This window comes from Phacochoerus africanus, chromosome 2 (genome assembly GCF_016906955.1).
Source record: "Phacochoerus africanus isolate WHEZ1 chromosome 2, ROS_Pafr_v1, whole genome shotgun sequence".
Lineage (NCBI taxonomy): Eukaryota > Metazoa > Chordata > Mammalia > Artiodactyla > Suidae > Phacochoerus > Phacochoerus africanus.
Window position 1 is genome coordinate 166006836 of NC_062545.1, and position 24575 is coordinate 166031410.

Here is a 24575-nt window from a genome sequence, read left to right on the forward strand (position 1 = left end):
AACAGGACAGTTATTACTATCGTTGCTTTGGATGAACATATTACTGTAGAACCTTCCTCCTAAAAAGATGCGAATAATGTAAGTCAACCAGGACAAGCTCTCAAATTATCATAATGGGCTTATCAGGTTAGCTAAGCAGATTCAGGGACTCATTTATGAGAAATAAAACCAAAGAGGTTGGAGAAGAGAGAGAGAAAAATTACAATGGATGACTCTATGAGGAGGTGGGCCTAATTTGGGTGCTAAAGCAGGGTGTTTGGGGCATTTAAAAGGTAGCAGTAGCTTGGAAAAAGACATGCTAAAAAGAACAGAAGAAGCCCCTGAGCAGCAAACACACCTACATTATAATATCCTGAACGGTATGTAAATAGTTTTAATTAATGAAGGAGAAAACTATCTATAATAAAAGATAAACTATATTTGGAGTTCCCATTGGCTCAGAGGTTAATGAACCTGACTAGGATCCATGAGGATGTGGGTTTGATTCCTGGCCTTGCTCAATGAGTTAAGAATCCAGCGTTGCCATGAGCTGTGGTGTAGGTTGTAGACGCCACTAGGATCTGGCATTGCTGTGGCTGTGGAGTAGGCCAGCAGCTATACCTCCAATTGGACCCCTAGCCTGGGAACCTCCATATGCTGGGGGTTCAGCCAGTAGAAAAAGAAAATAGTAGAAATGATTAAATATTAAGTAGGAATAAGCCAGCAAAGAAGTTCAGGAAAACCATGTCCCTTAAAAAATTTACTCTATGTACATGGTATGATAATAAGACCATTCCGTGTATCTTATGGAAACTTACTGTCTTATCATTTTATACAAACAGTGTAAGCATATGAATCATCTCTTACTAAGAGGATCCACTGTGTTCATTAAAGATATTTAAGGTTTTTTCTAATGATGGGTATGATGACACCAAAATAATATCAGTAGCCTCAAAGGAAAAAAATGACTTAGATTATTTTAAAAATGGGAACTTTTTAAGCTAAGTAATTTTCTTATTAAAAGATTAAATCTAAAGGTAAATTTTAAATTAAAAAGTTAAACCAAAGCACAAAGCGAAAAACAAAACTGTATTAGTAAAATCTACCAAAAGAAGTCAGAAGTATAATGTAAAAAAGAGATAAAAGAAGTGGGATCTTGGAGTTCCTGTCGTGGTTCAGTGGTTAACGAATCTGACTAGGAACCATGAGGTTGTGGGTTTGATCCCTGGCCTTGCTCAGTGGGTTAAGGATCTGGCGTTGCCATGAGCTATGGTGTAGGTTGCAGATGTGGCTTGGATCCTGCGTTGCTGTGGCTCTGGCATAGGCCGATGGCTACAGCTCCAATTAGACCCCTAGCCTGGGAACCTCCATATGCTGCAGGTGTGGCCCTAGAAAAGGCAAAAAGACAAAAAAAAAAAAAGAAGTGGGATCTTGTTTCAAAAGAAAAACAAAAAAAGAGAAATTATGAGAAATATTTTAAGTCTCTTTGAGAAAAGTCACACTTGTAAAAATTGATGAGCAATGTCATCAATAGATTAAAACTAAGGGTAGGAGTCAAGTGGTTTATGATTCAATCAATACTTATAAACATCTGTTACACTGCTTTTCCATTTGTAAAAGGAAAAATTTAATCTTGAATTTATGTCCTGAAAAATCCCTTTTCAATGAAAATAACAAACTATGACCTAATGAATGATAGATGTGAAATGGTTTTAGAATCTTTAAATAAAGTAAGAAATTATTATTGGAGAATTTAAAAAAGCATTTAACATCTAAAAGGAAATGCCATTTTAATGGCATACTAGAAACTACCTTTAGTTATAACAAATGTTATATAAATAGATATCTGTATAATATATATCTAGATAGATATATAATAAATCTACCCCTCTCATAACCTATCACTGTGCTCAGGGCTTTTCTCTCTTTCTCACTAGACTTGAAAGCAGCAACAACGGATTATTCAAGTCTATATAACAGACACTTAGCACAGTGTCTGGCCAAATTTACTAAATTAACAATGACCAATTCCAAAAGTCCTGAATTTCCTTGACTTTAAAACTCTTGGAAAAATTAACAGCAGGAAAAATTTATATCATCCCAATCAAGGTCACAAATATCAGCTCTAAATTAGGTTTAATCCTTTTGTAAACCAAGGCTACATTACTCAGTATGTGTTGGTGAAGAGAATTCAAGTGAGGAAACCAGCCTTAGTGAGAAACAAAAGTCAAAAATGTCTAATAAATGTGCTACATTCTGATGGGGTAGGGTCCTAACTAAATTTAATCAACATTTATGAGAATATATACCTATGCAGATAGAGAGAGCTTCCCAAGTTTATATGATGCAGAATTATATACTTTTCTTCTTATACCTCATAACTTAATAATGGATGTGGGATAAGCTTGCTTACCACCTAAAAATTAGGGATCTGTAAAGTTTGGATTTTTGAAAATACCACAGTCCTTAGAAAGCTACGTCACAGATGATGGATTGCTTCTCTTTCAATCTCAAACATTCTGCCTCTTGAATACCTGTACTGTAAAGGGGGTTCTTCACCATTGGGAAGATGGGGGATCTCAGGTGGTGTTACAAAAACAGTATGTTCACTTTTGAAAGACTCATCCAATTCTATAAGTCGCGTTTCACCACTCTTGTCCATATCCACCTGAAGGAGTTTAAAAAACATACGTTAAAAAAAAAAATACATTGGTTAGCCAAGTGTTCATCTATAGGGGAATGGTTAAACAAACCATTTATACAACTGGACACTAAGGAGTTATTTTTAAAAAAGAAATAAAAAAAGAATGACTAAGCTCTCTAGGCACCACCACAGAAAGTTCTCCAAGACAACTAAGTGACAATAATAAGATGCAGGACACTGAAAATAGTATACTATCTTTTGAATAAGAAAGAAGGAAAAATAAGAGCATATACTCATTTTTTTGCTTATATTCACATAAAGATATACTGAAGAACACTAAAGAAAAAAGTACCTATATGGCTAAAGGGAGATAAAGGAAGTGGACAAGGATGGGACAGGACACAGATCTCCCAATATATAACTTTTAATGTTATTTTGCATTTTGAATAATGAAAATTTATTCAAGAAATAATATTTTTTAAAAAGCACATACATACGTATGTGTACGTGTGTGTACTGAGAATGCTGGGTTCTCTTATTTACACTAAATATAACAAATTTTCCTAAGTTGTTCCAGGACACATAGAAGCACATTTGAGTTAACTTCTAGTCACATCAATATTGAAAGCACTTTAGTAGTACTGTTTCCCCTTGATACTCTATGCTAAGGTAATAGTCATAAAAAATAAAAACTTCATGGAGTCTAAACCTCCCCAAAAGAGCTCAAAAAGAAAAGGGATAGCTTTGAAGTTTTTCTAACTTTTAAAGTTGAATACACTCAGAGTCTTCTTACATAAACTGTTGGTTATAATTTTGAAGTTTTACATGCTGTAATCTCCAAGATTAAAGAATGGTTGCAATGGTGTATCCATACAGTGAACTAGACAACAATTAAGATGTGTCAGAATTACAATTTTTTTCTCTCCAAAAAAGTTCATGACAATTTATTTTTCCACCAGCAACGTACAAGATATGTGTTTGTACACATCTTGGTCAGCAATAAATATTCTCTTTATTTTTTGCTAATCCAGTAGATTAAAAACTTACATCATGGTTTTTTAAATTTTCATTTTAAAATTACTTTTATGATTGGCATTTTTCATGTGTTCTATAACCACCTGAATTTCTAATTTAGTGTATTTCCTGTTATATACTTTTCTACCTTTCAGAGAAGTCAGCTTCTCACTGATTTCTTGGAGCTCTAAATACATAATGGACTTTTGTCCTGTATGTTGCAAATATTTTTCCTCAATTTGATCATTTTGCAATCTTCTTTATGGGTAGGTTTTCTTGAACAGAAATTTAAAATTTTATATTGTCAAATTTTATCTATCTTTGGTGGGTTTTGGTTTTACATCATGCTACAAAGACTTCTTATTCATGTATTAATAGGTCAGCCCAGAGTTTTGATTTCTAGGGATAGAATTATAATTAATGACAGGAGAAAATGTTCACAAAATAATGATAAATAAAAAATAAGATTACTAAATCATATATGTATGTATACAATATGATTCTATTTTTTTAAAAGAGCATGCCTGTATCTGTTACATAGATATATCTCTGTGTGTACATATTCTCTCTCACTCACAGACACACATGTACACAATTATCAAAATGTTACCTCTGGGTAATGGTATTACTGGAAATTAATTTTCTACTTTATATTGTTTTTTGTTTTTCAATTAAAATAATGAATTTTGGGTTTTTTTTTTTTTGTCTTTTTAGGGCTGCACTTGTGGCATATGGAAGTTTCTGGGCTAGGGGTCTAATCTGAGCTACAGCCGCCGGCCTACACCACAGCCCTAGCAAAGTGGGATCTAAGACCCGACTGCAACCTACACCACAACTCTGGGCAACGCTGGATCCTTAACCCACTGAGCAAGGCCAGGGTTCAAACTGCATCCTCACGTATACCAGTCAGGTTCATTACCACTGAGTCATGACAGGAACTCCCTGAATATGTACCTTTATGTACTTTTTAAAAATACAAAAGTAATAAATGCTCAAAATAATTAAAACAAAGGAGACTATATTGCTTTTTCTAATTTTATTTTATTTTTTGCTGTTTAGGGCCCCCTGAGCCATGTGGAAGTTTCAGGCTAGGGGTTGAATCAGAGCTGCAGCTGCAGACTTACATCACAGCCACAGCAACACGGGATCAGAGCTGCACCTATGACCTATACCACAGCTCACGGCCGCATCGGATCCTCAACCCACTGAGCGAGACTAGGGTTGGAACCTGCATCCTCATGGATCCTAGTTGGGTTCGTTAACCACAGAGCCACAAAGGGAACTCCTATACCACTTTTAGAATAAGCAGTTATTTGAATTTTGTTGAAGGATATTTAAAAATTAATCAGTATAAAAGAAGGTATCTTTCTTTTTAGCCTATCAAAAAGACTTTTAGGAGTTCCCGTCATGGCTCAGTGGAAAACAAATCTAAACTAGTATCCAAGAGGATGTGGGTCCCATCCCTGACCTCACTCAGTGGGTTAAGGATCCAGCGTTGCTGCAAGCTGTGGTGTAGGTCTCAGATGTGGCTTGGATCTGGCACTGCTGTGGCTGTGGCATAGGCCAGTGGCTACAGCTCTGATTCGACCCCTAGCCTGGGAACCTCCATATGCCGAGGGTGAACCCTAAAAAGACAGGAAAAAAAGCCTTTTATATGATAAAACTAGCAATAATACAGTAAATATTTATAAACCTGATAATCACAGACCCAACTAGTACTCAAAATTGGTAGTCTTTTCTTAGAAAATAAGATGTGTTTAAACATATCCACCTTATTCTTGTCCTGAGAAAATAACCTAATGTGAAAAAAAGCTATCAGTATGAAAAATGGTTTTTGTAGGATTATAGTAACAATAAATGAGACGTCATCTGCACGTCAAAAATAGGTAATTGAATAAAGCATGGTAAATAGATGAAATATGTAATCATTAAAAATGAACAGAGTAAAAATTTCTGGTTGAACAAGACAAATTAAACATCACGATTTACCTTTCCTCTCCTGAAATCTCACCAAAATGAGATTAAATAACAACAACAACAAAAACAAAATTAACTGGAGAGAGAACAACAGCAGAGCTAGGTTCAAAACATTTTAGAAGCTGCAAAGTAGCTTGATATGATCTATGAAAGCTGAAAGCCACATATCTGGCACTGGGGAGGGGTAGAGGAGAACAGCCAAAAAGCCAGCCATTTGGCTCTACAGAGCATCACCAAGATCAGGAATGAAAAAACACCATGCCCTTGAAGAAGGGTGGGCAAGTGGGGATGAATGGGAGAATCAGTTTAAAAGCCTCTATTCAAGAACTCTAGATCCAGATTCCCATCATGGCTCCGTGGTAACGAACTCAGCTAGCATCCATGAGGACATGGGTTCAATCCTTGGCCTTGTTCAGTGGGTTGAGAACTCGGTGTTGCTGTGAGCTGTGGTATAGGTCACAGATGTGGCTTGGATCCCACACTGCTGTGGCTGTGGTGAAGGCCGGCAGCTATGGGGCCAGTTAGACCCCTAGCCTGGGTACCAAAAAAAAAAAAAAAAAAAAAAAGAACTCTAGACCCTTTGCCCAATCCCGTATATTTAGACCATTACCCCTCTCTCCAATATAGCAGAATTGGGTCTTTCTGAGCAAAAGAGAGGGACTTTAGAATTGAAGACATTAGGCAGAGGTGGAGAAGGTGAAGGAGGCTAATAAAAACAATTGGAGTGTGTAAAAAAGCCTACATGTTTCAAGTGGAAAATCTCAGTTAGCTTCCCCACTCAGCTCTTGGAATATTTGCAGTCAGGCTTATGCACTCCAGGCTAATGACTGGAGTTACCTCTTGGGGAAACTATGCAGCCTAAATTGAAAAGAATTACAGATTCTAATCAAACAGGGACTCTAGTGAAATAACTGAGTTCCTTTATGGTCATCAATCTCTTACCTAAGGAAGCTCCAAGCCTCACGTTCCTAGAAAGAGCTCCAATGAGTTCTCCGTGCCTCATACTTGACAACGAATATCAAACCAAAGTCACACACACAAAAACAATTAATTTAAAAAAGAGTAAAATAAATATTATCAGGTACTCAGAAGAAACAGAGACAATGCAAGGGGGGGGGAACCTTCAAAATGAATAAATTAATAAGCCTACATCCATGAAAGAAGATGTTATAAAAAAGGAACATTCACAGAATGAAGAGGTGCTTATGGAAACTACAAATACGACAGTAGAAGTAAAAAATATACTATAAAGTTTGAAAGATAAAATTGAAGAAATCTCTCAAAAAGTGGAGAGGAATGAGACTGACAGAAAATGGGATGGAAAAAATTAAGTGGACCAGGCCCAGAGGGTCAATATATAAATAATAGGTGTTTCAGGAAAAGAGAACAGAGAAAATGGAGGGAAAAAATTAAAGAAAAAAATGGAAGAGAATTCCCCAGAATTTGAAGGATATAAGTCCTTAGATTAAAAGGACCTACACATATCCAACTCAGTGAAGAAAAAAAGGCTGACACCAGACATATCCTTGTGAAATTTCAGAACACCAGGAATCTGAAATACTTCCAGACATAAAGGGAGATCAGGCACAGAAGACCAGAAATCAAGATAGTTTTAGACTAGATGTTATTCTCAAGAATAACATTTGAAGCTAGAAGACAATGCAGTAATGCCTTCAGATTTTACATCTGACCAAATCAGCCATCAAGAATTAAGAAAGAATAATGAAATTTGCAAACAGGCAGGGCATCAGAAACCTACCTCCCATGTACTCTTTCTCACTAAATTACTGAAAGATGTGCTTCACCATAACAAAGAAATAAACCAAGAAAGAAGTTACTGAAGCCAGAAAAGAAGGGATCCAACTTTGGAGAGAGGTCAATATAACTGATGATGGTTAAGGAAAATCCCAGGGTGACAGACTAAAAAGCAATCAGTTCAGACTGGAACACAAAGTTGGAAGGCACCGGGAAGAATTAAAAAAAAAAAAAAAAAAAGTCAAAGGGATAGATTACCTGACATGTTAGAAAAATTGAGAGATTTTAGATTTTTCACCTTCATAGAAGTGTTTGGAGATGAATTAACAGTAGACACAAACACAAATCGTTGTAAAGAAACACAGCGACTATTAATGTCAGGGAAAACAAAACCATACATACAATTTATACACACACATATATATAACCTATCTATGATTATATACAAAGTGCTAATAATAACACTGAACAATCACTTGACCAACTACATTGGGAGAATTATGGTGATGGTAGATATGACATTAGCAGATAATACATAAAAGAATAAGCGGCAATAAAAACACATTATTTGGAAATCTTAAGGTAAATGACTGATAAGGACTGAAAGAGAAAGTAGTTGCCTTTGGAGAAATTAGGAATGGGAAAAAATGGGACCTAAGCCTTGTAAAATGATTTGGCTTTTTAAACTATGCTACATTTTACTGTGGTAAAAAAATGAAAATTTACTATTTAGAGACTTGGCAGCAATATTAAAAATGCTTCTACGATTTGGTTATGTAAAAAATTAGGACGTATATTAAAATTATGTAAAAAACATTGAAAGTCAATGCAAAATGGATATTAGGGCATTGGGCTTATAAAGTTTTCCCTCCCTTTTATTTTTCACATTTCATGTTAGTCACTTAATGAAAGTTAAAAAATTAAACTTTTGGAGTTTCTGCTGTGGCATAGAGGGTTAAGGATCCTGTGTTGTCTTTGTGGGAGCACAGGTTCAACCCCTGGCCTAGGGCAATGAGTTAAGGATATGGTGTTGCAGCACGTGTGGCAGAGGTTGCAGCTGCGGCTCAGATTCAACCCCTGGTCTGGGAGATTCCACATGTGGCCATTAAAAAAAAATTAAACTTTCAATAAAAACAGAGAACACCTAAGGCATTTAGCAAATGTAAAAACATTTTTTAAAAAAAATCATTAGGAATATGTCAGTAATAACTCAAAATCATGGGTGTCCCTAGTAGGATAGTGTTCACAGGCAATCTAAGAACAAATGACATCTATATGCAAACAATTTGCACGCCAATGAAATGGGGTTAATGTAATTATAAAGGCAGCAATGACAATGAAAGAGAAGAGATGGGAGTTCCCATTGTGGCTTAGTGGTAACAAACCTGACTAGTATCCATGAGGATGCAGGTTCAATCCCTGGCCCTGCTCAGTGGGTTATGGATCTGGCACTGCGTGAGCTGTGGTGTAGATCACAGACGTGGCACGGACCTGGCATTGCTGTGGCTGTGGTGTAGGCCAGCAGCTACAGCTCCGATTTGACCCCTAGCCTGGAAATTCCCATATGCTGCAAGTGCGGCCTTAGAAAGAAAAAAAAAAAAAAAAAAAAAAAAAAAAAAAGGAAAGAAAGAAATAGAAGAGATAGACCAGAATAAAGAGGTTAAAACAAGTAACCAAGCACCCAAGGTTCTTGGAAAGGAAGCTGGAGCCACTCCCATCTCCATAGTGAAACATAAGAGAACTGCTTGTCTGTGAACACCACCGGTTTAACATTTTTATTTAGCAGCTTTTCCCTGTCAGACCAGTGCCTTTGTTTGAACAGGTAAACACCTGTGGATGTGGACAACCGCTCTAATTCTCAGTATTATAAAATTTTGCTCTGTAAATTCAGTACCTTGGTAAAAGATATTTCCCTTAACTTATATACCAATAAAACCTCATTTAAATGTTACAAAAACAGCCATGTCATAAATCCTACACTTATCATTTGGGCATTTCTGTCTTTTGGAAAGCACAGTGACATCTGTCTCTATTGGGAGAAAAAAGTTCAACACCCACGGCTGGATAAAATTAAAATAATTTTCATATTCTCTTCATATTTTTTCACAAGACATTAATATGCTCAGAAACACTGCAGAGGGATACTTGGGAGACTAAGAAAAACCTTAACAGACTATTTGTTACACAAAACTGCTTTTAGCTAAGCCCCATCCTATAGGGACAGATTGTAAGGATTTAAAATATAATCATATGAAGAAAAAGAACACATGTTTCTTAAATTAGTCATAATGAAACTCAAATAACTCTCATACATTCTTTCTCTTATTCCTATTTAGCATTACTCACTCCAGCTTTTTAAAGTCAGTTAAATGTTTTCTGCTTGGATAGGCTATGATCAAAAGAGGAACATGTCTAGTTTCTGTTCAATCTCACAGATTAATTTAACCACTTAATGCCTATCTAATATTATTTAGTTTCCATAGATAAATTGCCAGGGGTAAGAGGATCTGACCACTTAAAAAATTAAGCTCAAAGTCACTCAACTAAGGAATAACCTCCCATGAATGACTATTTAAAGTACTGATAGTCAAAAGCCATTTCCAGATTAAAAGCAAGCGCTGACTTGCTGTGCTGAATGTACTTAAATTGTGGTATTAAAATAGGAAAAGTAGTAATAGCATTGTATAATTATTTACTGTTTCAGAGAGTTCTGCTTAAAAATGCTAGTAATACAATTAACCTCTATTCTAATGATTTATAAAGGTTTTTAAAATATATTTTGGATTTTGTGGTATTTTGTTATTTTCTCTAAAAAATATTTCCTTGAATTACAATAAAACAAATACAAGTGACTATGTTTTGGTGAGTTAACTTTGTTTTGGTTTTCTTAGTGACCATTAAAATCTTTATAACATTAATCCATTATATATGTGACATTTTGTTAGATCTAGACTTTGAGTAAGTAAATAGTATTTTAGGAAAACAGTCTGCCTAGAAACAATAATTATTTACTTAATTGGATTGTTTCTTTTTTTTTTAAAAAAAATTTTATTGGTAGCATAGATGATAGAGACAGGTTTTTGTTTCTTTGGCCATGCCCACAGCATGCAAAAGTTCCAGGTCCAGGGATCAGACCCATGCCGCAGCAATGACCTGAGTGACAATGCCAGATCTTTTACCACTGAGCCACCAGGGAACTCCAGATTATTCCTTTTTTGAGACTTCTCAGAATTTTTATCTTTGAGCAATTATTCTAATCATTCCCCACACTGACTCTTGTCAAGTAGCAGGAGGCCCATTTTCAGAAAAATCCTAGACAAAATATTAATTATCAGTAATAAAATATCCTCCTTAGAACATGACACCCTAGATACCTAGCAAAATTATGTCTTGTATGTCTTATAACATTAATGAGTATTTTTCAACCATTGATACTATGAGCTCTTAGCTGAAACACAAACTCGTGAACATAAAATGACCAAAAAGTAAAAGGGAACAATACAAGATTTCCCTCTTCTGCACTGTTAACTGGATTCCTCCAACTAATTCAGTGTTCCCATGTGGATTAATAAATTTATTGGCTAAAGCATGCTATTAGCAAAACACTGTCACTAATTTGGTCCCTCGTGATTCAGTTAATTAAGCTGGCAAAAGGAATAGCTCTTACACAAATGGAGGCCACTGTTGACAAGGGAAGCTCAACGAATACAGAGATGACCATTGGAAGCCCTGTACCACAAAGGAAAAACCTGCAAGATGCATGCTAGTCAAAAAGCACCATTTTTATTTACAAAACTAACATAATTATTCCTGCACAAAAACGATTTAGAGAAATTATTCTTTAACTCATACTCTTCTATTCACTGCACACCTTTTCTATTTAAAGCATACCTTTCCATTTATTTGTTTTTTTCTATTAATATTTAACTTTATAAACACCAAACAGGGCAAGCTTAAAAATCTGATTAAAATGCTGAAAACCACATTCTTAGTACAATGTTACAATGAAGACAAAACTATCAAGGCACTATGACATTACTTCTCAAAATAAACAAGATTTCAAAGCTCTATACAGCCAAAGCTCAACTTAGAAAAAGACAGGTGTCTAAAAGTCTGTTTATAAATAGGTTATTCAAAATTTACTCCCAAAACAATATCCCATCTGGGGTAACAGAAATGTTGTATGTTTTGGAGTCCTGGTTATATGGAAATCTATATTTGCCAAAACTTATCAACTGTACACTTCAAAGGTGCATTTATTTATTATATTTCAATAAATTTTGACTTCAAAATGTCCAAAAATGTGGTTAGAACGTCAATCTACCAAAAAGAAATTTAATACATTTCTAGCACAGCACTGTAACCATGCATCATCTGAACTAGAGCTAATCTCCACAGATATCAGTGTTTCTATGGGAAAATGAATTATGAGTTCTAAGCAAATAATGCATATATGCATCTTTTCCCTAAGGACTAGGGTGGTTATTTCTGGGCATCTTAGCTTGTTAATTCTCTATCAGCACTAAAAACAATATTTCTCTACATCAATCATCCCTCAAGTGTTCTAATCTGAAGGAAGGTGTAAATCCATACACAAGGCTCTAGACTTGTTTCTGCTCTCCACATGTGTAAGCCATTCCAAAGTTCAACATTTCTACATCATAAATGATACAGCCAAACTAATTATTAATCTATGAACTGGAATAAAAATCATCAGATTTTTTTCCTACTTGGTTGTTCAAACAATACTACTCTGAACACTGTGAAATATGAAGTGATAATGATCTCTACTCACAAAATTGTTTAAACATAGGTAAGCAAACAACACAGAAAGACTAAATGACTAAAGTTACAAGTAGAGGGATGGGATCAAAGCTGTGATTCCCAATGTAGTGTTTTTTTCTACTCCATCTTGCATGGTGAAAATAATTTGTATAAGACACATTTGGTACTAAAATTAGTTCTTTGATCAATCACCTTGTTATGTCACAATCTCCCATCTCCAACACCACTCCTCCTCTATGAACATGACTTCTTCACCCTTATTTGTTTTGAAAACTCGTTCCACACCAATCCCCTGCCTCCACCAAGCTGGAATCTCCCTCATCCACATCAAACTTTGACACGCCATTGCTGCCCCTACCCCTGGGACCCTCTCCTCACCTTGCTCAGACTCTGACATTCAGTGCCATCCTCACGTTTGCATGGCTGCTCTCTGCATCCTGTTTAGGTTCTGACCCCTCAAAACAGTCTGTCCCCCAGCATGGACACTCTTGTCCTCTGATCCTCCATGCAAGGTCATGCATGGATGCTCCCTTCACCTGGCTTGGGCTCCAACACTCCATGCTAGGCTGCTTCTCCTTCCTCACTCTATTAAGGTTTTGACACCTCCCTCTGGGCCACTGTCCCCCAAGCTCCTCTCTATCCAGCATGGATACCCATCTTGCTCTATCCTACTCAATGACAGCAGGATGGATGAGGAAGGGAAGGTCGCATCCAAGAATTCAAAATAGTAGAATTAATGCATTTAATTTATGCTACAAACTCACTCCCAAACAGTAGAATATTCAGGTGAAATGTTATGTTCTACACCTACTCTCAGTGTGTGACAATCCACCTTCGACCAAAAGGAGAGGTGAAGATTAAGCATGCTGAAATTAGAGGGCCAGAGGCCTGGACAAAACTCTCATAGTCTGTAAGTGGACAGGCAGGGTTATAGACCTGGTTGCTAAAACAAAACCCATGATTTAGTAAAATCCTATAAGGCACCCTTGAGAGGTTGTGAAGTATAGTACCTAGTAGGCCACCAACTACTTTCATAATAAAGGGTCAATGATAAAATAGAATTAATTTAGATTTTGTTAAAAGCTAGTAAATGATATAAATAGAAACTGTAACTCATAATATTTATAACAGTCACACAAAATAAGTTAAGGTACTTCTAGACATATTATTACTTACTTTATCTACACAATCATCAAAAAATGCCAGGCTTGCATCTTTATCGCTGACAAAAGAACATTCTTCAATGAAGCGAATAAACATTTGTGTTTTGGTCATCATGTTATAGAATTTCTGATGTGACCGGTCCCGACTTCTTAAAAAAGCTGTTCAACATAAATTTGTAATGTCAGAATATATAATATTATTTATAGATTCACAGAGTTTTGGAGCTAGAAGGCACTAGATCAACTCTCTTATCTATACCCCCCACCCTACCGTCTTGTAAAAAAAGAAATGAAGACCCCTGAAAGGGGAAGTGATCTGCCAAAGAGCAATAGGAAAGGAACTTGAACCCAGAACTTTCAAACCCTCATCCAGAACTGTCTCTGTTGTCCCCTCATTACCTTGAAGATTACACATGAATCAATAAACTTGAAAGCATTTTAGAAATTGCTATTTCTCCCCCAAATGTGTTGCATGCTATGTGCACCTAAGGTGCTCTCTTCCATAATATCATGTGTATATATGACTTTTTCAAAGCAGGAGTTATATCCCTTTTAGTATTCATTTACATTTGTGTTTTACTGAAATAAAGTTTATTTCCTAATTTCACCCTTCACCTTTCTCCCTAGGCTCAGTTACACTACACGTGGGCCTTTTTTTTGTACCCATGAACTCAAACTCTTAGCAGCCTCAGGAACACTGCAAAAACTGTTATCTATAATAAAACATCTTCTATTTCCCTTTGCCCGGCTATTTCTACTCATCTTTTAGATCATGGCTCATATGTCAATTTCTCAGAAGGGCCTTCTGTGATCTAAAGTTGTGAATCAAATGTTCATTCATATTATTTTCAAATGGCTTATCTTCTTGACTATAAGCTTCATGGAAGAAATAATCATGTCTCCTGTGTGTGTGTGTGTGTGTGTGAGAGAGAGAGAGAGAGAGAGAGAGACAGAGACTATGCATCTTTTGCATAACCATTACATACCCAATGCCCAGCATTTGGAGGCACTCAATACATGCTTATTAAATGACTTTATCTTTCAAATGTTAAATACTACAAAAGAAAGTAAATATTTATTATGAGGAGTTCCTGTTGTGGCTCGGCGAAAACGAACCTGACTAGTATCCATGAAGATATGGGTTCAATTCCTGGCCCCACTCAGTAGGATAATGATCTGGCATTACTGTGGCTGTGGTGTAGGCTGCCAGCTGCAGCTCTGATTCGACCCCCAGCCTAAGAACTTCCATATGCTGCACCTGTGGCCCTAAAAAGAAAAAAAATGTTTATTATGAAACAAACTGTACTCTAGGGCTTCCCAACCCTTCTTTTACTTTGTGGCAATGGCTGAAGTAAAGCAAGTGAGGCTGCTCCAGCCTGGAGGTACCCAAACCAGAGGCTCCTCTGATTGCCCAACACTGCCTGGCTGCTCTGAAAGCTAAAAGTGTCAATATCTTAACACACTCATGACACAGCAGAGTGTAGTGGTACATGGTTAGGAAGCTTTGTACATTTCAAAATAGTCTCTTCTGCATATTTTGCTAATGGGATTATATCTAATGTGCCCAAGAAATAACTAGTCCTATGGAAATGGATTACCGACTGAGTTGAGAGCCACATACTCCTGAATATATATTTTGATACATATGAGCTACTAACCCAGAAAGCAACTGAATCATCACAATGTTAAGTTCAATAATATGAAAACTGTAGTACTATACAATCACTCACCTTGTAGGGCAAAAAGCGAGGCTGCATCTGTGGCTGTCTCAGATGGGGCTTGTGTTATTGGTCTTAAATATGATCTATAACCTTTTAAAATAGAAGCCATGAAACACAAAAATGCCTCTTGGATTTCCAAATCTATCATGTGCAACCTCTTTCCATAATTAAAATCATAATCATTCATTGCTAAGTCCATTAGTCCATCATCTCTCGGTCTCTGCTGCACTGTGAAGAAATAGAGTGTTAGTGTTTTTCCCCCAGACTGTCAAAACTAATGTTCATAATGGCATCAATTATAAATCTATTTGTATATGTAAGTCAGGTCATTATGCTGTATTTCTTAAATTTGTACAGTCCTCTATATTAATTACACCTCAAATTAGAAAGAAAAAAACTTTGTTTTGTTTTCAAAAGGGCTCAAGCTACTTCAACTCTTTTAATCTTAGCTTCATCTTTATTAATTGCATGATCTCTAACAAGCTACCTCCCTCAACCTTATTATCTTCATACTTAAAAGACAAAAGAATGTATGTGAAAGTGCTCTGAAGCCGTAACGTGATATATAATCCTTAGCTATCAGTATTGCTTAAGTTGGTAGTTTTAAGCTTTAAGATTCTGCTCTTCAGGAGAGCTGGATGGGCTATTTCACTTATTTAAATAATATTTAAATATTGCTATAAAAGCTGCTGGACTTTTTAGCTGTTCAAAAGAAGCACATGCACTTTTAGAAAGCAATTAACTAGTTAGCTTAAATAAAATTCTGTACATAATTTGTTTTATAAGAAAAAATTTGGGGGAGTTCCTATGGTGGTTCAGAGGAAATGAATCTGACTAGGATCCATGAAAATGCAGGTTCAATCCCTGGCCCTACTCAACAGGTTAAGGATCCAGCATTGCTGTGAGCTGCGGTGTAGGTCGCAGATGCTTCTCGGATCTAGTGTTGCTGTGGTTGTAGCGTAGGCCAGCAGCTACAGCTCCAATTCAACCCCTAGCCTGGGAACCTATATATGCCAAGGATGAAGCCCTAAAAAGACAAAAAAGAAAAAAGAGAAGTTTCCATCATTGTTCAGTGGGTAACAAATCCTACTAGGAACCATGAGGTTGTGGGTTCGATCCCTGGCCTCGCTCAGTGGGTTAAGGATCCAGTGTTGCCGTGAGCTGTGGTGTAGGTCGCAGACGTAGCTAGGACCCCACACTGCTGTGGCTCTGGCGTAGGCTGGCGGCTTCAGCCTGGGAACCTCCATATGCCGCTGGTGGGGCCCTAGAAAATACAAAAAGACAAAAAATTAAAAAAATTAGAAAAAAAATTTTGTTCTATTTGATATCATTTTTTTCATACCCCAATACTTACAAGCCACTTCTGAATTAGCTACTTGTTGTAAGGTTTACTTTGTAAACACTGTCTTTTTCCGTATCTATTTCCAACTATTCTGTAGGTACCCTTGAGGATGTAGGCCACCTCTCTTGTTTACATTTTACCTAATACATAAATGAGAACTTCAAATATTGCTACACCATTACTGACCATTTTTAATACAATTAAGTATTAAATTATAGACCCTGAATGGACTATTGTAATAAAATACCAAGACGACTAGATAAGTGAAGTCTTAATTCCTCTTATCGGTAATTTTGGTTCACTATCCAGATACTCTTATATAAGCTTTGACCTGAAATCCTAATCAATTTTCACTTTAATTAATTTCCTAATGCTTTTAGCAAGCTTCCATTTTCAAATTATTTGAGGTAAGCACAGCATTAAGATCTCCTGAAGGTGAAAAGCATATGGCCACACTCTTATCCCACTGAAATCATCAGTATTTTCTCATCAGCATTTTCTAATGTAATTTAAACCACCTGTCTTAGATTTTCAAAACTAACTTTCTGTTCTATGTATGAAAAAAAAAATACCAGTGGAAACCACTGTTTTTTCCATGGTATCTGAAAATAATCACCTTAATCTCTTTTTGAATTTTGTTATGATGTAAAATATAAACTTAATAAATCTCCCGGAGTTCCCATCATGGCTCAGTGGTTAATGAATCCGACTAGGAACCATGAGGTTGTAGGTTCAATCCCTGGCCTCGCTTAGTGGGTTAGGGATCCGGCGTTGCCGTGAGCTGTGGTGTAGGTTGCAGACAGGGCTCGGATCCCACATTGCTGTGGCTGTGGTGTAGGCCAGCGGCAGCAGCTCCGATTAAACCCCTAGTCTGGGAACCTCCATATGCGTGGGTGCAGCCATAAAAAGACAAAAGACAAAAGACAAAAAAAAAAATCTCCCATTCAGCTTCTAAGAAGTTTTGCTTAACTACTCATTTGCCTTGAGAGATGGGATTAAGATGGTGGAACAGAAGGACTGGAGCTCACCTTCTCTCATAAAAACAACAAAATTACTTCAACCAAATGGACTGGAAACTTTCAAAAAGATACCCCACTCCAGATGACAAAGAGGAGGCCACATCAAGATGCACTCTATACAACAGCCAAGACATGGAAACGACCTAAATGCCCATCAACAGCGGAATGTATAAAGAAGATGTGGTACATATACACGATGGAATGTGAGCCATTAAAAGGAAATAATTAATGGCATTTGCAGCAACATGGATGGACCTAGAAATTATCATGCTAAGTGAAGTCGGTCAGATGACACCAACATCAAATGCTATCACTTACATGTGGAATCTAAATGAACTTCTTTACAGAACAGATATTGAGTCACAGACTTTGAAAAACTTGTGGTTTCCAAATGAGACAGTTTGGGAGGGCAGGGGGATGTGTTGGGGGTTTGGGATGGAAATGCTATAAAATTTGGTTGTGATGATCATTGTACAACTATAAATGAAACAAAAATCATTGAGTAATTAAATAAGAACAAATGACCACTCATATCCCCCTCTCCCCCCCCCCAAAAAATACTCATTTGCCTTTAAGATTGTAAAAATACTTTCCTATAGATAGACATCAACCTTGTACAAGTAAGGCAAAGTAATTGGAGTTCTTTCTTTGAATTTAATTACTTCCTTTAATTAAGTTAAACACTTACATTTTGCCAATTGCTGGTGCAAATTATTCAGTGTGTTCATCAGATTTTTACATGGTTTCTTTGGAAGTATTTTCCAGGCTACATTTTTCTTGTCACCAGTTCTGAGATTAAATGACAACAATAATATATTTATCAGATTAACTTCTTAGGGTGGGCATATACCTTTTATTTATATGAGAGGAAAAGAGAAATATCCTAGTTAACAGGAGAAAAATACTGCAGGGGTAAATTGGAGTGTTTAATATTTAAAAATTAATTTATGTGAGAGTGTAACCATGTATTAAATATAGCTCAAAAATTTATAATTATGTTTATACTGAGTCAATTCCACTTGAATTGGAATCATGCAAATCACTGTAAAACTTAATGTGGTGGTCATTACTCATAAACTAATTTAAGAGCCTTTAGAAACCTAAATATTGGGAAAATTCTATTAGGAGAGTTTTTCTTATAAATTCAAAAAAAGGCACTATAGAAACCTTTCAATGAACTTATGATCCATAAAGTTTATCAAAATACTTTAGTATATCAAATATTTAATTTTTTAGTTTCCTAAACATATAATTAAAATTGTTTTTTTCTTTCAGAAAAGAAATACTCTATTAGATTATTTGAATAAAGTATAACATTCCAAAATACCGTTATAACTACAAAAGAGGATATCTGCTTGAGAGTAATATTTTTGCTTCTATGATGAACTCCTATAATTTCCTTTATTACACTATTACAATACAGTTGCTCTTTATATCAGGAGTAGGAGAAGAAAAGAGCACGGTAATAAAACACATCAAAGCTTTTGGACTTAACTATAACCTTGTTGATTCCCATTCTCTATTATTTGGTAAATGCTTTTTCTATTTTAAAAGCAATAAACACTCATTTTAGGAAACTTGAAAAATGTATAGAAAAAGAAGAAAAGTAAATAACTCATGTTCTAACCACCAAAGACAACAACATAGCACAGGTGCACAAATGAACTTGTTGAACTTTTTTTAAAAATGTTCCCTAAACTTTCCACAGAACAAAAAGGGCAAATATCACTTTCAAAACTAAACAAAGAAAAAAAGAGTGGACGGGAAAGCTTAAGCTGACAAAGAATAACTGTCTTGGAATCCACCCTATCTTTCCACAAATGAGAATAAAAATACAGACAGGGCAGGGTCAAATTGCAGATATCCTGCTGTAAGGTTTTATTTCATTTATAATGTGATCAGGACTATGGAATCCTGTATTACAGTGGGAACACAATGTAGAAACACTTTCTAATTATTTTCTTGCTAAAACTTTCAAACTCAGTACTCCCCCCTGTGCCTTATCTCATTGTGTGCATGCCTACCTTGCTAGACTAGATTATTAGCAACTCAAGAGAAAGGAGTGAATTTGGTTTGCCTTTTTATCCCCAGTGCCTAGCCAAAAAAAAAAAAAAAAAAAAAGGAGAGGTGTGGGGCACTCAAGAGATGTCTACAGCATAAATGAGTAATACTTTGGTATCATTTTCTTACATAGAATTATTGTTATGTACTTATATAATTTCCTCCTCTTGCCCTTGGTATCATCATTCTAAAACTTGGCTGGGGAGAAGAGTTTTATCTAGTACCTGAGTTTAGATCTATGACAGCTGTCTGCATTGTTAGTCATGGTGAGCTCCATTAGTAGTTAGCCAATAATTCATGGCAAAAGTATTAGTTATGTTTTCAAAACCAGTTCTGGAAGTGTAAGTTATGTGCCTTTGGATAAATCGCTTAAAAATCTAAGTAATGGTTTCCTTATACATCAGAATAGTTAGTAAAAACTACCCTACAAAATACAGAGAATAGGAGTTTCCACTGCAGCACAGCAGAAACGAATCAGATTAGTAACCATGAGGTTGTGGGTTTGATCCCTGGCATCGCTCAGTGGGTTAAGGATCCGGTGTTGCTGTGAGCTGTGGTCTAAGTTGCAGACACGGCTTGGATCTGGCGTTGCTGTGGCTCTGGCGTAGGCCGACAGCTGTAGCTCCGATTCAACCTCTAGCCTGGGAACCTCCATATGCTGCAGGTACAGCCCTAAAACAAACAAACAAAGAAACAAACAAAAACCAGAGAATAATATGCAGTAACTTAGGCTATGCATACAGCTTTATGCATAGTACATATCAGATATTAACTTCCCTTTCTTCAGAAACTTCTCGACATTCATAATATATTCTTTACTCTATGTACTGATGAGTCAGAAAAGAGAAAAGGAAACCACAAATTTCATACTCAGAATTTTTCTTCCAAATTTCAGGTTGAGGGTCTAGAAATTCTGGGTGAAGGAAAGTAGAAAACTGTTAGTTCACTAGTTTAGTCCTCCCAATGGTTTGGAAGAGTGTTAAGACCAAGAAGGAAGACCACTGATTGGTGCAATCAACTTACTTTTGATTCTTTAACTCATTAGTGATCAAAACAGAAAGATAAAATAATATGAAAAAAATATTTTAAAAAATTGAGGAAAAGTATAAAAAGAGGAAAAATGTAATTTATTACTATAATAAGTAGTGTATACTCATTTACCACCCTAAATTTCAATTTTTAAAAAACATTATGTCATGTAACATCAATAACTGGCCAAAAAAAGAGAGATTTTTTTTCTTTTTCTTTTTCTGCTGCACCGAAGACACATGGAAGTTTCCAGGTCAGGGACTGAATCCAAGCCGTAGCTGCAACCTATGCCACAGCTGCAGCAACTATGGATCCTTAACCCACTGCACTGTGCCGGGGACTGAACTGGTGCCACCATAGAGACAAGCAGGATCACCAACCTAGTGAGTTACAGCAGGGATTCCAAATATTTGAAGAATTAAACATTTCTGGTAAAGAATGAAATGTTTATGGTAAGAATCTTGATGCTTTCCATCCCATATATAAAATGGTTTTAATACCAAAGTACACCCCATACTTTCTTGGTTAGGCTTTTGATAGCATTCATGCCTTATAAAAGATAATTATTTTTTGCTAAACTTTTCTGATGGTTTAGGCACTTCAGGTTTTGACATATAACAAGAGGAGAATTAATGTTAAGATTTCAGAATTAAATCAAAAGGTTCTAATAGGAAACATTTAAAATGGGGGAAAACCTATTTCACAAATACATATTTAAATTGTAAAAGGTATACTAGCTTTGGGGCTTTTGATAAGGTTAACTTGCAGTTATTTTAAGTATGTTCTGTAGATGCAATGTGGTATTACATCAATTTCCTATTCCCTAAAGAGTTTAAGTATGATTAAACTGAAAATAAGGGGTACAAGAAAGGCACCGAATTGTAAAAAAGCTGTAAGTATCTATTTCCAGTAGTTACAACTTAAATATTATTCCAATAAAGAGAGAGAAAATTATGAAATCCCTTCATTTCTTATATAAATTTCCAAATAAGCATAAAATTATAATGCTTATTAAATATTTACATATCTGAGAATGAAAACCATCTCTAATATCCTAAATCTATCCCATCAAAGTACAGTAAGAACTGATTCAAAGATGGTTTAAAAAAAACCCCAAATATTAAAACAGTATAAATCAAAATAATTCTAGTTAGTGGCATTCATAAAATATACAGTTACATACATACACTACGAAGTTGTAAATTGCTGGATGTAGAATCACTAAAACGTACTTACTGAGAAATGGTGTTGGTATCTAGGTCAACACAACTAACATCAGGTGGAGGGTCATAGAGATCAAAGTATCTTGAATCAATTCCTACTATGAATGGACATGGTGCACTCAAGACATCCGCTAAAGCCAGTGGGCAGAGAGGAACATAGGGGCATGGCCAGTGGAAAGGGAAAATCATCTTGGATAAATAAAAGAGAATATTTAGCTGTTTGACATTGAAGCATAATTCACTAGCACAAAAAACTGTCTTTTAAATATCTATACCTAAAGTAGACTAATGCTTGTTAAATAATTACAACTAGTATTAATGATTAGAAAATTAAAACTTACTACTTGCTGGCTTTTACTTAAGCATTAAAATAGCTTTAAATTATATTAAAGTATATTAATAATTAGGTTTAAAAGAAAACTAATTGCCAAGAAGAGACTGATACTCACAGACACTAATGCCTCTGTCACGCTAGTAAGTACCGAAGGCCGTAAGGAATGAATGAGAATCTTATGTTCGGTTACCGCAAACACCAATAGTGTCACAGCATTTTCAGGGCCTAAATTCTGAAGTAGTGTTGAAAACTTGCCACCGCTGTCGATTTGAATAAAAATGTATAGTTAAATACATAAAGATATGAATACCTCATTATGCAAAGTAATGAAAAAAGTTCCTATCAGGATAGGATTCATATTATATATTCAACTTAAACACGACTGTTGCGCTTATGTAGGGAAAACACTGCATCAGAAATACACTATGAAAACACTGAAGATTTATGAGGTTTTGAAATCATTCAACTCTTCTGCATTGTATTCAATATGGAAAATGAAAACTCATATGCTTCATTCTATATAAAATGATCCACCATGTAAATAGTGTTCAAATAAAGAAATCAGTTTATAAGAGGGATGCTTTGGTTGAAAGCAAATCATGTAATGGAAATTTTTTCCTAACATGGCTCATCTGTAATTAGCAGAAAAACTACGAGACTTACACCCCCAACTTCCTTAAGGTAAATATAAATCTTAAAATTTGGATTTATAAATAGCTAGATTATCTTTACTACCGCCATGATGATACTAATATCAAGAGCTACTGAGTGATTATATATACATACAAAGCAAATTAATAACCAAAACTTAGACATTCTGCATGGCAGAATGGATTAACGAAGTAAATGATTCATTAAGCCAACAGCGTTTCATCTTTATAATGCTAAATAACTGCCTTCATTAAATTAACTTTTAAATTTTTATTGTTTTTCTTTTTAGGGCTGCACCTGCAGCATATGGAAGTTTCCAGGATAGGAGTCCAATCGGAGCTATAGCTGTCGGCCCACACCACAGCCACAACAACGTAGGATCTGAGCTGCATCTGCAACCCACACCACAGCTCATGGCAACGCCATATCCTTAACCCCCTGAGTGAGGCCAGGGACAGAACCTTCATCCTTATGGATACTAGTTGGGTTCATAACCCGTTGAGCCGCAATGCGACTCCAAATTAACTTATTTATTTATTTATTTATTTGTCTTTTTAGGGCAACACTTGTGGCATATGGAGGTTTCCAGGCTAGGGGTCAAATCCGAGCTGTAGCCCCTGGCCCATGCTGCAGCCATAGCAACGTCAAATCCCAGCTGCATCTGTGACCTGCACCACAGCTCATGGCAAAGCTGGATCCTTAACTCACTGGGTGAGGCCAGGGATCAAACCTGCGTCCTCATGGATACTAGTCAGATTTGCTTCCACTGAGCCACAACAGGAACTCCTAAACTAACTTTTTAAAATAAAGCAAAACTAATAATCTTATGGAGAAATGAAAACATATGTCCACAAAAAAAACCTGTGCATATTCACGGCAGCATTATTCATAGTAGCTGAGAAGTAGAAACAACCCAAATTTCTGTTAACTGATAAATGGATAAGTAAAATATGGTACATCCATACACTAAAATACTTGTTGGAAATACAAGGAATGAAGAACTGCTACATGCTATAACATGGATGAGCATTGGAAACATTATGCTAAGTGAAATAAATCAAACACAAAAGGCCACACTTTATCTGAAACATCTGGAATAGTCAAACCTGTAGAGAAAGAAGTAGATTAGTGGTTAGTGCTTGCATACATAAGGAGAGGAAGAATAAGGAAGGGTAACTGTCAAAGGGTACCAGGTTTTTTTTTTTTGGATGAAAATGTTCTAAAATTGATTATAGTGATAGTTGTAGAACTTGGTGAATATAATCATTAAATTATAAAATTCAACTGAATATATTGCATGGTATGTGAATTATGTATTAATATAGCCATTACCGAAAAACAAAAGCTCCTTGGGTAATTTAGAATAATTTTTATATAGTCTCAGTCAGTACTTCTAGTTTATTTTCAACTCAAACAAAGGTTAAGAAAACATTGATCACTCTGGGCCAAGACCTGGTGACGAAATAATCTGCAATTCCTACAAAATGAATGTCAAAGATAGCAGCTGGTATCCCTTAGGAATGTGCTACAAAATAACTTAATTATATTGTAACTATTTCCCTGCTAGAAAAATTACACAGCTAATTAAATTTCAAGAAATGATACTTTAGAAAAAACATATTTCATAATCTCTGAACTTTCAAGGTGATGAAATACGTTGTTCCATTCCATGGTTTAGTACTTATAAGTATCTTTTTATCTGGGGATTAAATTTAAAATTAACTGCATTTGAATGTTCTTCAAAGGATATTTAAAGCTAAAACAACTGTTTTCATAATCTATATAATATATACCTATTTTTGTAACTGTACATACTTGATCATAATAAATGGATACACAAAATACCAAGCACTTTTGTAAAAGTTTTTCTGTTTTCTA

At 35.7% G+C, this 24575-nt stretch overlaps 1 protein-coding gene across 9 annotated transcripts in view; it reads right to left on the bottom strand.

The window, feature by feature from the left end:
• DENND4A (DENN domain containing 4A) overlaps positions 1-24575 on the bottom strand; it is a 128951-nt gene that overhangs the window by 36842 nt on the left and 67534 nt on the right. For all 9 annotated transcript variants that reach the window (XM_047767107.1, XM_047767106.1, XM_047767111.1 and 6 more), the window contains 6 exons: positions 22162-22306; positions 21726-21901; positions 18088-18188; positions 15048-15266; positions 13331-13476; positions 2514-2647 (listed from right to left, as the gene is read on the bottom strand). In XM_047767107.1, coding sequence (XP_047623063.1) covers positions 2514-2647; positions 13331-13476; positions 15048-15266; positions 18088-18188; positions 21726-21901; positions 22162-22306 — 921 coding nt within the window. The remainder of the gene's footprint in view (positions 1-2513; positions 2648-13330; positions 13477-15047; positions 15267-18087; positions 18189-21725; positions 21902-22161; positions 22307-24575) is intronic.